Consider the following 13,801-nt stretch of genomic DNA (forward strand, 5'->3'; position numbering starts at 1 on the left):
TGTATGTGTGGCCAGCTCTTCTGTCCCCACCACAGGGCATGTGTGTCTGGCCTTTAATTGTTTTCTTCTTGGCCTGGATATTTTGTCTTGACTGGTGCCATGGTCCAGTTATACTTCCAGTTTGTAAAATGCCTACCCCTCAGGTCCTCTGCTTTTCGGAGCAAGAGATGTGTCCATTTCAAGTGAGTAAAAAGATGGGATGATTACGCATGTAAGAGATCCTGGGCCTTTTGCAAACTAAAAGTACGTATCTGAAGGCCTGTTCGCCATCACTTAAAGCGAAAGGCAACTGATTCCAGAGTGCAGACTTGCATCTGGTTATAGCTTCAAGTGCAGTTTCAAGAATCTCATTGTCACTGTTGTCATCTTAATTCTAACATGCTAGAGATTGAGATTTTTGGAAGGGAAAGTAATTATAATCCGATTTATCATCTATACCACTGCCAGTTTTATGACTTGCATTGGGTTTATGTGAAGGTCAGTAGATAATAACATGAAAGAAGCATTTTGAAAAATATCCCAAGAGATGTATATTCTTCAGACTTGACTCTATCTAGCCTCATCATAAATAAAGTGTTCTGGAGAGAATGTTCCAGATAAAGAATATCTAACCCTCAATGTTCAAAATATTTAAATTTCTTCCTTTCTAATGGAAACTTTAAGAATGCCATTCTCTCTCTTCATGAGCAGAATATACCGAGCACAATTTAATCTTTCTTGGCTGGATGAAGGACATAATTTTTCAGGATGATTACTGTGCTGGGCTGTAAAATAGTATCTTCCTTAATTGGTAGATGTAGGGTTCCATACCCTCTGTCCCCAGTCCAGAAGACTGCAGTACTATTGAGTTGGGATCCCTGCTCTGTCAAGTCCCATTTGCAGGGATGCAGCCCCCATGCTTAGCACTCCTGCCTTCTAGGTGGTCTCTGTAGCTTCTTTCTGGGACTGTTTCTGCTCCCCTGGTTGTGTCCAGGACCCAGACTGTAGATTGATTCTGCTGCCTGCCTTTCTGTTTGCCCTTCTAACCATGGCTTCTGCTCTTCACCTTCCCGTGACCTGAATGTAGTTTACAAACATTGGACTCATGGGTCAAATGGGCTTGGGGAAGATATACCACAGGTTAGAGATAGAGGCTATGGATGCACATTGCTTGGGCTCAGTCCTGGATCCTCTATTTTCTACCTATTGAGTTTCCTCTTTGAAACCTCACTCTTCTTCTTTGTAGAATGGAAATATGAATAGCACCTAACTCATAGAGTTGTTGGGAGCAATAAGTGAGCTAATGCACCAGAAGTACCAAATGTAGAGCCTGATGCAGAATGGTGGCAACTGCCCATGCTGTCCTAGTGAATGTCACATGGCTCTGAGACTTTTTTGAGTGCTTATGAAAGGTTTGGTTTATAATCAGAATTTTATAAGTGATGAATAAGTTGGTGTTTTGCCACAATATTGTGGTGACTATTATATCATCCTGGGTAATCAAAATGCTTGACTCCAGACATCACTACTTTGTGGTCAGCCAACAGAAGCCTGCTTCTAGTTTTTGTCACTGCGTGGGCTGTCACCAGAGTGGCCTTAGGAGAGGCCTCCCTGAACCAGAAAGGGGAGGTGTTCTCCCTCAGACATCTCTCTGCCTGGGCAAAGAGCCAATCTGTGATTCTAGAGCTGCCAGGAGCAGACTGCAGCTCTGGGAGTGGCCAGGTGGCAGGTGCTGGGAAAAGACCAATGTATGAACTCAAAGACTCACAGTTTCCGAAGTCAAAGAGCTTTCATGTTCTTGTTCTCTGTGAGTATCACTAAGCACCAGGTTTCAGGTGAGATGTTTTTACACACCTTTTCTCACTTGGACTGAGGGAGAACAGACATGGCTTCAGAATGACCTTTTCTCTGTCTTCAACAGCTGCCGTCATTTGATTTCCCTGATTTGACAACATGTGGAAAATCATTCCTGTGGGAGGGGACAGATAGTCTCCTGCAGGAGGGGCTCATTCTCCACTTCAGATGCCTGGAGGAATTTTACCTGCTGGGTTCGGTTCCTAATCTCCAAGAGAAGAAAGGGGAACTACATTCTCTTAAAGGGTTAGAGCTTTGGCCTGCATTATGGTCCAGAGTCCCTCAATGGACATCTAGCAATTCACCAGTGAAGATGGCAGTCAGGCCCTGCCTGAGTGCTGGTCCCATCCTGCCATTTACCAGTGAAGGGACATTGTCCAAGCCACTTAACATCTCTGGGCTCACATTCTCACCTTTAAAAGTAAAGGTTAAAAGTTTTTGGAACTGTGATGATTCTGTTCAGTAATTCCAGTTATGACAGGTACCAGGTAGATAATATTCATCACCGTGACACCACCGTTACTTAGTACTTACTATACAGCGGTCACTCTGCTGCATCTTACATGAAGGATTTCATGCTAACATCATGACTGATTATGAACTGGTTGTTATCATCTTCATTTTTTTTCATATGGGAAAACTGAGGTTTAAAAAAGTGAAGTTGCCCAACATTAGGTGCAGAGCTGGGTACCCAAATTTCTGTCCTGAATGGGTATAATGAGGGTTTTCCCTAGACATTCACGTATAAATCCAGGGCATTTTCTTGTGTTGGAACAAAAAAAAAAATTAAAAATAAAAATAAAAACCTTTTTACCCTCCAGGCAACTAACTAATCAGGGGATTCCATTATTCTACTCATCACTTTTATTTTTTTGTTTGTGTGTGCGTGTGTGTGGTGATGGGGATGGAACCCAGGGCCTCACACATGCTAGGCAAGTGCTCTACCACTGAGCTGCACCCCTGCCCTGCTCATTGTTTCTCACCCTGTTGGAAAACACTTGTCTCCCATGTAGCCTGCCCTTAGCAAAAGGTATAATGCCATCAAGGGCCCTTACAGGCCATCTGCCATGGAAATGGGTGGGGTGAGATCCTTTCCTTCACCCAGTTCCCAAGAATGAACCCCGTGTCCCTGCATCATATTCAACTGCTCTAGTTGGGAACAGCTCTGCCCTGCTTCTATACTGAGAATGGACAGAACCTCTCCCCTCAAGCCTGAACTCTCACCAGCCCCCGTGTTCATGTCCCTGTACCTCCAGGGAAGACTATCAAAGCAGCTGGCTTGTTCAAGCAGAGCAGGAATAGATTAATCCCACCCCCCAAGGAGCAAAGGCAGCAGAGTAGGTTGCCCATGAGTGGTCACCAGGAGCATTTAGGTGGCAGGCCTTGGCATGGCTGGTGTGGACTGGTGAAGAAGAAAGTGAGCTGAAGAAACATCCCAAGCCTCCCGGTGAAAACATGGCTGTCCTCAGGGCCACGTGACGCCCCCCAAACCATGTGCTGCCTCTGTTACTTTTACTTTTTTTTTTCCAGAGGGGGTTACTGAAGATTAAACCCAGGGGTGCTTGACCATTAAGATACATCCCCAGCCCTTTTTATTTTTTATTTTGAGACAGGGTCTTACTAAGTTGTCCAGACTGGCCTCAAACTTGTGATCCTCCTGCCTCAGCCTCCTGAGTTGTTGGGGCTATAGGCCTGTGCGACAACACTCAACCTGTCACTTTTAGCTTTATATGAGCAAGGGCTGAGATCAGGTAGATTTTATATTGTAGCCAACTAGGTAAATTTAAAGGAAAGTAAATTCCATCTCCTCTACTGTCAAATAACCTATGACTTTAACTAATTAAGTGTCCTTTCCATTCAGAAAGGGAAACATCAGTAATAAATTGAACAGTCTATGAATTAAAACTGAAGATAATTAGATTTTTGGTCTGTTTGTTTACCATATGTGTGTGTGTGTGTTTATATGGATATGTGTGTGTATATATGGATCAAATAAAACTTGCATGCTAGACAAGTGCTCTACCACTGAGCTACACTGTCAGCCCTACTTATATTTTAAACCAAATTATTATTACCCTGTTCTGTTCACCACTGAGTAAAAGTGATCTGAAATTCCCAATATTAGCCTGCAAATAGTAACTGGCCCAAGAGATAAGGCTACTTATCTGCAAGACTGCTATGTATGCTGAAAGCACTTCCTGTATGAGTCCTCCCTCAAATTCCTGCTGCAAGCCCTTTCTACTCAAGGGTCTCCTCATGCTGCTCTGGAGGCTGAGGTTACTGATACACAAGGAGAAGCATCCTGCCTGTCTTAACAGGAAGGGGATTTGATGAGGAGGGAGGCAGGACTAGGCATCTCTTCTCCATCATCTATCACTTAAACCAGTGGACTCCTTCTTGTGCATTTGACCCTTTACCAGCCAGGCCAAGGACATTCACTTCAAGGCTCCCAAGGTAACCCCTTATCCCAAGTTCATCAGAGCCAGAAAAGGAAAGAGCCAAGAATAGCGGAAAGAATGAATAAAAATAAATGGAAAAATCAAGACCTTTTTCCTTGGTCCTGCTTACCCGCTAAGAACACCGAGAACCAAGTTAAGTACAAAAAATGACCCTATGATGATTAGTGTAACAAAATAGATCCAGGGCCAGTCCCTTCCTACGGCATCATTGACCTGGAAGAATGGAATGATAGTTAGTGAGGCACACATAGCAACCGAGCATGGCCAAGTGCCAGCCACCAGCTCCCCAGACGCTGACCCGAGCAGCGCAGGGACCCGAGGATCCTCTAGGTGCAACTCAGAGGCCAAACAGCCTGCCTGGCCAACGGATCAGAATTTGTGGTTGAATGGAGACTTTTTTTATTCTGGTTTTCCTGGGCCCATTAAGGTCCTATTCCTGAGGATCCTGGCAATGGTCATAGTGGAACCTGGGACCTTGCTCGGCTGCATTGTAAAGAGGACATAAAAATGGTCAGCTTACCCGCTCAACACACCGAGAACCAGATTTAGAACGAAAAAGGATCCAAAGATGACCAGACTGACAAAATACACCCAGGGTAACTCATAGCCCATAGCGTCCTGCATCTGGAAAGATGAAGGAAAGTTAGGAAAAAGAAAGCAGAACTGAGTTAAAGCAAAGAGGCAGGTAGAAAGGTGTGTGAACATATCTGGAGGAGACAATGGGACCGAACTTGTGGATCAGGATCCATCATTACCCTTGGCTTCATCTCTATTCAGAATACTTGCCCGTGACCCTGATCTGAACTGTGAAGGGACTTTGCAGGCTCTCTCTCTTAAGAGGAATCTTGCCTTCCTCTCTCTGTTGTTTTATTTTCTGGAAAAGAAAAATTTATCCAATGTTTTCTATTCACTGGCCTAACAAGGTAGGTCACCTCAAAATATAATTTCTAAGCTGTGGGATAGATTTACCTCAGTTGGGTTTATGTGGCCATCAAATCTTCTGTTGTACCTTGAGGCATCCTGACCTTGGAGTGTGAAGCATGTCAGCTTTTACTGACAAAGCTGGAGAACTGATGCCTTCCAGGATGTATGAGGAAAGAGATCTTCCTAAAGGCTTGCCACCTGGACCCTGGGCTATGCCCAGAATCTAAAGCTGAATCTCAGTGCTCCATAAGCTGTACAGGCCACGGGCCAGGAAAGGCAGCCAGTTTGGTATAAGCATTCAGAGAAGGGTCCCTGTGCCTGTCACCACAGCCGAGATAGAGGTGGTGTGTATAGCCAGAGGTATGCCAGAGCTAACTCTTATGGCTGTGGAGAATTCAGTGTGTATCTCTTCCCAGCTCTGTGTTCAGTGACTTCACCTTGGCAGCTTGACAATGACCATGGTGGAAGTATTTACACCACAGAAATGGACAGCTACCTCAACTTCCTGTCCCTTGAAGCTGGAGGGTGGACATGAAGAGAGATCACAGATCAATGTTTTTATCAAAGAAGAAATTCATTTTGGTTGTTCCTCAAATCTACTTATTCTGATGCTTTATGAGTGTACTAAACAGGTCTAATCCTACTGTCCTAAACATGAACCCAACATTTTCTATGTGAAATTAGTTTATAAACCCCAAACTCCTAAGTTCCAAGCTTCCTGAATGACTTCCATCAGTGGAAGTCATCTTAAAGCATGATCCTAAATAATAGCAGCATCCTGCATCATGGGGACCTTGTTTGGTCCCCACTCTGAAACTGAGGTTGGGCCCCAAAACCCATGTTTTTACAAGCCCCTAGGTAATTCTGATGCATGCTAATGAAGTTTGAGACCACTGACCTACCATTCTCTCCATAGTTCCCAACCTCATCTATAACAGCATAATAGAAATTGTGATTTTCCCCATTTCTCCATTATGTTGTACAGCAGCAGCATTGCTCAAAGTGTGGTTCCCAAGACCACCAGCACCAGGATCATCTGGGAAAACTGACAAAGCAGGTTCTTGGTCCTGTTCCCAGTCCCAAGAGCTCAGTATGGCTCATAAATCTACATTGTAATCAGCCCAAGTGGTTCTAAGGTATGCTTAAGTTTGGTAACCAATGCTGCTATTTCCACTCCACATGCCTTAGTGAGTGGTGGTATATTAAGGTTCTCATCCCTCAGGGCTTCTTAGACTCTCAAAACCTATCCAGGAACTGAAGTATGCTGGTAAATATTATGTACTCCGTGTGCTGTGAATAAAGAAGATTGAGAAGTATTGAGAGATCTACCTAGTCTCATAGGTTTGAAGTATTACATCCCAATATGTTCTTTATGAATCCATTAATACTTCTTATTTTTTTTTGCATGGAGAAATTCACCAAATATAGTCACAGCATATAATGCAAAAATTGTATCTGTGGATCATTGGTTTGAACTGAATTAATGAGGAAGAGAAGAGTTCCCAACCTATGTCCATATAACCATGTCACAATTAAATTCAATTTAACCAATTTATTGAGCATTCCCATTTCCACCTACCCTGCTCTGTTGTTTCCATAGGACTTATCACTTTACAACTGTGCAATTTATTTATTTATGACAGTTATTATTTATTGTCTTTCATGCTAGATTGTAAACTACACAAGCTTTGTGCACTGGTGAATCCCATGTGCTGGAACAGTGCCTTGCATATGGTAGGTACTCAGTAAATGTTTGTTGAGTGAATACATGAATTTAAGATGTGCTAGGTGGTGTGCTGTAAATGGGAAGCCTTCTTAGCAGGGAAACTTAAGTAAAAAGTAATTACAAAGACAGGGGTGGTAAATGCCAATTGTAGGAGGAAGTAGGGAAGACTGGCTGGATGAGGCTGAGCTGGCGAGAGCCAGACCAGGCAGGGCTGTGTGAACTTCGTACTGTGGAGTCACTAAAGGCAAGTGGAGTGAAGGAGCAGGAAGGAAGCCCGGAGTCCATGTGATCCTCTGACGGGAATGGGGGTTTCCTAGGAACTTGGCCACTGTTAAAAATAGAGCGTGCAGCTGTAAAGCCTTCCTGGCTGTGGGATGGAGGATTTTCTCAGTGGCTGCACTACTAAAATATCCAGCAAAACAGCAGCTGTTGGGAGAAGCAGGGCAGAAGGTCTTTGGTGGGGCTGGGTGTGTGTGTGTGTGTGTGTGTAGGGGGACTCTGTCCCATCACAGCGAGCCTGGGAGCCTTCCTTTGGCCAGAAGGCATGTCTGAACCAAGAATGCAAAGGAAACCAGACCTGAGCAGAAGAAAAACAACATCACACAACACAAGCTGAGGCAGGATGGGTGAAGTGAGACTAGGGAGAGAAAGGTGTGGGAGCTACGAGACGCCGCCATGGTGGTCTTGCAATACTGGAGTATGCACGTCTCTCTACTATGGCAACGTGAGCAGACCCTTTGCCTACTCTCAGGAGCAGTCACATTCAAATCCATGTTTGTTCACCAAGTCACTGAGTGACTACAACGTGTAAGGTGTGGGTTCTGCTACAGATTTGAAGATGGCCCGAGATGGGATCCCAGGCATCGGCCAAAGAAGGACTTCTCAAGTCAGGAGTGTCCTTGTGGCTTTTCCTTTCTCAGGTTGTTATATCCTGCTAATAAAGGTCAAAGCAGTTCTTACCTTTCCTCTAAATTAGTGCTTCTTTAATTTGGGGGAAAGTAGGAGGTCAGGAAACACTGATGAAAACTATGAACTGTCACCAAAAAATGTGCCCATCCATGCAGCATTCTGCACATAGTCTCAAGAGGCACTGAGCCCCTGAGGCCCATGCCTGCGCCCCATGTTACTGACTTGCTCTAATGATCAATGGGCTTATTTCATCCGAACTCCAAAGGAAAGCTTTCTCTTCGTGTGAGCCACGGAGTCCATGGTGGCAGAGGTCTGTTTTGAACAGGTTCCCTTTCCCTATCCCTGGATCACACGCCCCCTATCCCCCACCTGCTGGCACAGGACAGGCGGGAGCAGCCAGTCCCAGGAGGAGATGGTGTGCTCATCACAGTTCACCCTCCCAGAGCTGCCTCCAGAGCCTGGGCAGATGGTGAGTGGGAGGGAGGACTGGTTGGCAATCCCCCAGCCTCCCCAGAATGAAATCTCTCCTCACTGGTGCCTCATACCCCCCTAAACTTGGTGAACATTTTACTTCACCAAAAACAGCCCCCAGGCCACACAAACCCACAAGGCTTGGAGATTGTCTTGGGCCCTTGATTACTATGGGCATCCTTTCCTATGTGTCACACACAAGGCTGCAGTGTCATTATGGACCTCCAGTAGATGGAACTCTGGACCTGAAGTTTGTCATCCCACAGATGGCCAGGGCTGTAAGGAGGAAACCCATGCTCTCCACCTTCCCTGTAGTCCTACATGCCTTCTTTGGCTGTGGGCTAGTTACTTTAGAGGTTCAAGGTGGGGACTAGCAGGTGAGGGCTGAGAGGGGGACAGTAGAGAGATGGAGGAGCTTCCAAGGTGGTCCTAAGAACCCCACCGCTCCCTGGATGAGCAACACTTGGCTGCCCAGAAGGCGTTTCTCTGGTGCTCCAGTGTGAGGGGAGAGTGCCCCCTTTTTTCTTTCTCCTCCTTATTCTGGGCCACCTACTTTTGGGGGGCAGGCTGGGTAGAGAGCACACAGTGCTGGGTGGCTTTGAAGTAGGACGATGCCTGGAGTGATGAGACTCATGTCTTAAATCAGCTGGAATGCACTATTAAGAAGGGGGAGAATAAAGAAAGTCATATTTTAAAAAACGACCCAGATTGCTGACACCCTTATTTAGAAGTGAAAACAGATAGGTCTTCTCAAACCATTAAGCTGGATGTTTCTTAGGTCTCTAACAAAGGAGCCGTGTGATTTCCCCAAGGAGGCACCACAGGGAGGCATCTTGATGTCCACCATCTGCAGTTCGGGGCCCCAGGTCCAAGAACTAACAGGATGACCCCTGCTTTTGCTAAAACACATGGCCCTGCTATTCTCAGTCTATGGAAAGAATAAAGGGAATGCTGAATGAAAAATACCAAAAACCCTTCTGAAACCAGTACCTAATTCCTCGTAGGAGTCCACAACCTTAAATCTTTTAATCTATCATTTATTTTCCCCCCAAAAATAAAAACACGAGGATTAGCACCTCTCTGGCTTGTTCCCTTGGGACCTTTCCTGATTCTAGCTGATCTCCGTGGGTCTCCATGTCATTTGTTCCTTCTCCTATAATGTTCTTGGTACAGGCATCATAGATCCAAAAAGACTAAATAGTTGCAGCAAGTGCCAAGAGAGGCCATTTTCTGTCAAAAGGCAGGAGGTACAAGCCCATAAAAGTCACAGTGCTTTCCATGGAGTGTCATTAGAGGACACGATTTGCTGACAGTGAAGGCCAGTCAGCCCAGGGCAATGCTCCCTATGTCGGTGACTCTTCATAATCCGTGTCACTGGAATGTGAGTGTCTACCGGGTGGGTCACTGAGTGAGCAGTAAGTGGGAAAACAGGTTTCATCTCACTCCCTTCTACCCCTGTACCTTTTTATTGTTGTTCAGAAAATTCCTGTCTCTGAGCACAAGTAGAAGCCTCACTTATGTGGGCTTCTTAAGAAAACAACAGACTTCTAACACCAAGGCAAGCCAACAAATCAAATTCCTCTGTGTATTTAAAAAAAAAAAATCCCCGAAATCAGATGGGCTCATGCAGTGATGCTGTGAGGGAGGTCAGGAGCCAGGGAGCATGGTGGCCTTGGTCTGAGCACCTGTCCAAGGCATAGCTGGCTCACAGTCAGAGATGCTTACAGCAGGCCGAGGGGCCCAGGCTGATACCTCCAGCTGCACCTCAGCAGCCTGCAGACGTCATGGTTGAGAACACTTTGGGGTGGCCCAGCCGTTTCTTGGGTCTGATGAGAATCTAAAGCACAGGTTACTTTAGTGCCCCAAACTGTGAAGGCTTCCTTCCCCTAGCCATAGGCACCTGCTCTCATTCCTCATACAGCCTCGGGATCAGTAGAATCCCACTCCCCCCAGAGCATTCTGTGTCCCTGCACAGCTCTCTGCACTTCTTATCACTAAGCCCCACTCCTTCACGTGTTCTGTACTGCTTCAGTTAGATCCCAAACTCCTGGAAGGCAGGCCGTATTCTTCTGCATACCACACTTTGCCTTATGCTCACTCAGCCCTGGGAATATAGTAAATGCTCAATAATGTTGCTAAATTGAATTATTGAATATTGAAGCTTATTCATCTAAAACCAATGAAATGAGTGAAATATACTCAATAAATGAATGAATGAATTAAAAAATAAAAGAGGTGCTAATTCTCTTTCTTTATGTGTTTATGAATCATTAATTTATTGTTGAGCTAGTGGATTCTCTGTTTAAATCAGCACAGGTACTAAATGGGTGATACTCTGAGATTAAAAGTTGAAGACTACAGAGTCTCTTCTTCCACTCCCATGAGGAGCCCAAGAGCTGAGGATTTTCTCTCAGTAATTCCCGTAGAATGGCTATTGGCTCATCAGCAGAATTCAGCTCTGCCCCTTAAGCTTTTGTGACATCTTTAGACTCGTGTTCTATATTCTACAGTGAAAGATGGTGGACTTTTTAAAGCAAGGTGGAGTGGAATAAATAGGATCAAACACCCAAATTCAACCTGCTTAGATGAAAAAGACTTTTGTCATAATTAAGGGAATTAGTGGCTGTGTGTGTGTGTGTGTGAACTTCGAAGGAGTATGTTCTCTGCATGTCTAGACATGTAAAGGGGACGGCAAAATGAAGTGTGGAATTGACAACTGACTGGGAAAACAGGTTTCATCAGGTTCGCTTCTACCCCTGTTCCTTTTTATTGTTGTTCACTGAAAATTCCTGTCTCTGAGCACACGTAGAAGCCTCATTTACGTGGGAGAAGAAAACTCGATTTATAAAAAATTAAATCATTAGAGTTTGTTTCTCAAGGTTTCTGGATGGCCAAATCAAAATGAACCCCAATCTGGGGCTATCAAAGACATTATTTTGTGATTCTAAAAAAATCTTTCCTTTCTACAGCTTCTCAATAAGAATTCTTTCTAAACTTATTTTAAAGCTCAACTTTTCATTTTTAAAAGATTAGTGGAAGAACTGATTATGGAGAAGTCACTGAGGAAACAATGGGTGGTGTCAGGAAGAGGGTGACCCACAGAGCAGAAAGGGGTGTGAGTCTAGGAAGGCACAGACCAAAGGTGTCTACAGGGCTGCACAATATTCTTGGTGTCCCTAGATCAGAAGGTGGGTGAGCGGAAGCCTATGGAATTCTCTTGATGAATATTCAGGCATCTAGATTCCTGCAGAGTGGAGACATGCACCTCATGTGACGCCTGCTCTCACAGCTGCCTCCCTTTTCCCTGAGTTTCACATGCCACCTTCACTGGGAGTTGCAAACTCCAGGTTGGTGACCATTGTTTTCTATTTCCAGGAGCATGGGCTGTATCAAGTGTTGGGCACAAAGATATTTGATTGATTGATGTTATGCTACTTGGTTATGATCTGGCTACAATTTGAGAGAGATAATGCTCAGAGTTTCAGACTGATGCTAATTATCAGACCATATTTGAGAATCCTACAGAGAGTCTGGCAGATCAGTTTGACTCAGTAGCCTCTGATATCTTTTGGAAAGCACATGCCTAAACCATATAAGACAAACAGTCTTGAATTATATGCAGATAGATAGGGATGTTTAGTTTAAAAAAAAAAACCTGAAAGTAGAAATGGAAACCAATGGTAATCTTATTCTATTACTATATTTTCTCTCTTGGAGCTTCATTTCTCCTTCAGAAGAAAGGTGGTGTTTTTAATCTGAGTACATCCCCTCCTCCTCCTACCCAGGTCCTAGTTTTTGAGAGACTTGGACATTCTGAGAGTAAATGGAGGGGTCTTGGCTTAAGAGGTCGTTTCCCAAGAAAACTCCACCCAAATCTAAGTTTTGGTCTAGTTTCTAAATCCTATGCCCTGTCCTTTCCCTGTCATCTGTAGAGAGAGAATAGGACACTAGGTAAAAGAAATGATGTAAGCCAATTGTTCAGCTTGTCAGGTCTCAACCCAATGGCCAACAGCTTTCATAGATGAGGAGATGTTTAAGTATTATGTGACCAACTTTGATGCTATTTTTGGTCCACCAACTCTTCAAAATCATGAGAATACAATACAATAATTAGTGTCAGTGGAAAAGAGCTACAGACTCAGTATCATCCACAATAGGAGGCAGGTGTCTGTCATGTGTTACTGGAGATGTTCAAGGTCCCCTCTATAAGAGGCTACATATGGTGACTCAATCAATTGCTGCTGCTGCTGCTTCTCTTCCTTCTTCTTCCTCCTTAAGAGGGCAGAATGGAGGTTGAACCCAGGGCCTCACGCACAGTAGAAAAGCACTCAACCACTAACTTGTGTTCCCAGCCCTTTTGACTTTCTATTTTCAGACAAAATCTTACTAAGTTGCCCAGGCTGGTCTTGAACTTGTGATCCTCTTGCCTCTGCATTCCCAGTAGGTGGGATTACAGATGTGCACCACTGCACCTGGCTTAATTACTTCTTTAATGCTTTAATGACTTTTTCTTTTCCCCAGAAATATCTATCCGGCTGTTGGTTAGTTTAGAATGAACCCACTACCAGGGTTCCCATTTACTGCTGTACTTGAAATCTTGAGTACTCCTTTCCATGTTCTCTAGACTTGTACATTCTTTACAAGGGAAGACTATTTCCCCATTCTCCATGAAAACTGTATGTCCCTAGACTGGTTCAAATCCAGTGGCTTCAAAGCAGCCACATGTACATTTAATAAGGGAGATTTCTAGGAGTTTCAACTCCAGCTCAGGCATCCGAATGGCCTGGAGAGTTTTTTTTTCCCCAGAATGCAGATACTGGGGTCCTAACTTAGGAACTTCTAATTCAATGGCTTGGAGGTAGTTCTGGTATTTGTATATTAAGAAAGCTCTATATTTGATGTTAAAATATACTGAGATTGAGAGATTGCAAGTTAAAGATATGGCATAGAGGCAAGGAGAAGGAATGCAGAAGAGAAAGAAAGGATGTGGGGAGAAGAAATAGCCACAGAAAGGTCAAAGCAATTAGAGAAGTTGTCTGACAGCAGGAGCATTGGGCTGGGAGGTGCCTCCATCATGAATAATCAAGTAGGGACTCTGCTTCAGCTTCAGGTGTGTGTGTGTTTGTGTACAGATACACACACATAATATGGCAACTTTGTAAAGGTGCTGGGAAAATCAGAGCGAGGCATGTCCCATGAGCCCGGGGATCATTCTTTCACCTCGAACACTTTTTCCATTCCCAGCCTGAGCTCTATCACACACACCCCAGGGGAGAAAGCACAACACAGCTGCCGAAAATTGGTAGTTGCGGTTGTGTGCCTCTTCCTATTCCCCTCTCTGGCTGTCACTGTGACAGTATTTCTTTGGGTCACATCTGGTTGGTGGGGTATCAATGACTTGTGATGGGGGAGAGGGAAGATCACGAAAATACGTCAGGGCCATCAGCCAAGTAAATTATACCTATTCCCCCCACCCAGC

The 13,801-nt window shown here is 44.5% G+C and overlaps 1 protein-coding gene across 22 annotated transcripts in view; it reads right to left on the reverse strand.

The window, feature by feature from the left end:
* Positions 1–13,801, reverse strand: part of Cacna1c (calcium voltage-gated channel subunit alpha1 C) — a 698,188-nt gene that overhangs the window by 168,766 nt on the left and 515,621 nt on the right. For 13 of the 22 annotated variants that reach the window (XM_048787468.1, XM_048787460.1, XM_048787457.1 and 10 more), the window contains exon 8: positions 4,813–4,916. In XM_048787468.1, the coding sequence (XP_048643425.1) occupies positions 4,813–4,916 (104 nt within the window). Of the gene's footprint in view, positions 1–4,401; positions 4,506–4,812; positions 4,917–13,801 lie in introns of all 22 variants that reach the window. The other 9 variants (XM_048787454.1, XM_048787456.1, XM_048787466.1 and 6 more) reach the window with 1 other exon arrangement.

Source organism: Marmota marmota, unplaced genomic scaffold (genome assembly GCF_001458135.2).
Source record: "Marmota marmota marmota unplaced genomic scaffold, marMar, whole genome shotgun sequence".
Classification (NCBI taxonomy): domain Eukaryota; kingdom Metazoa; phylum Chordata; class Mammalia; order Rodentia; family Sciuridae; genus Marmota; species Marmota marmota.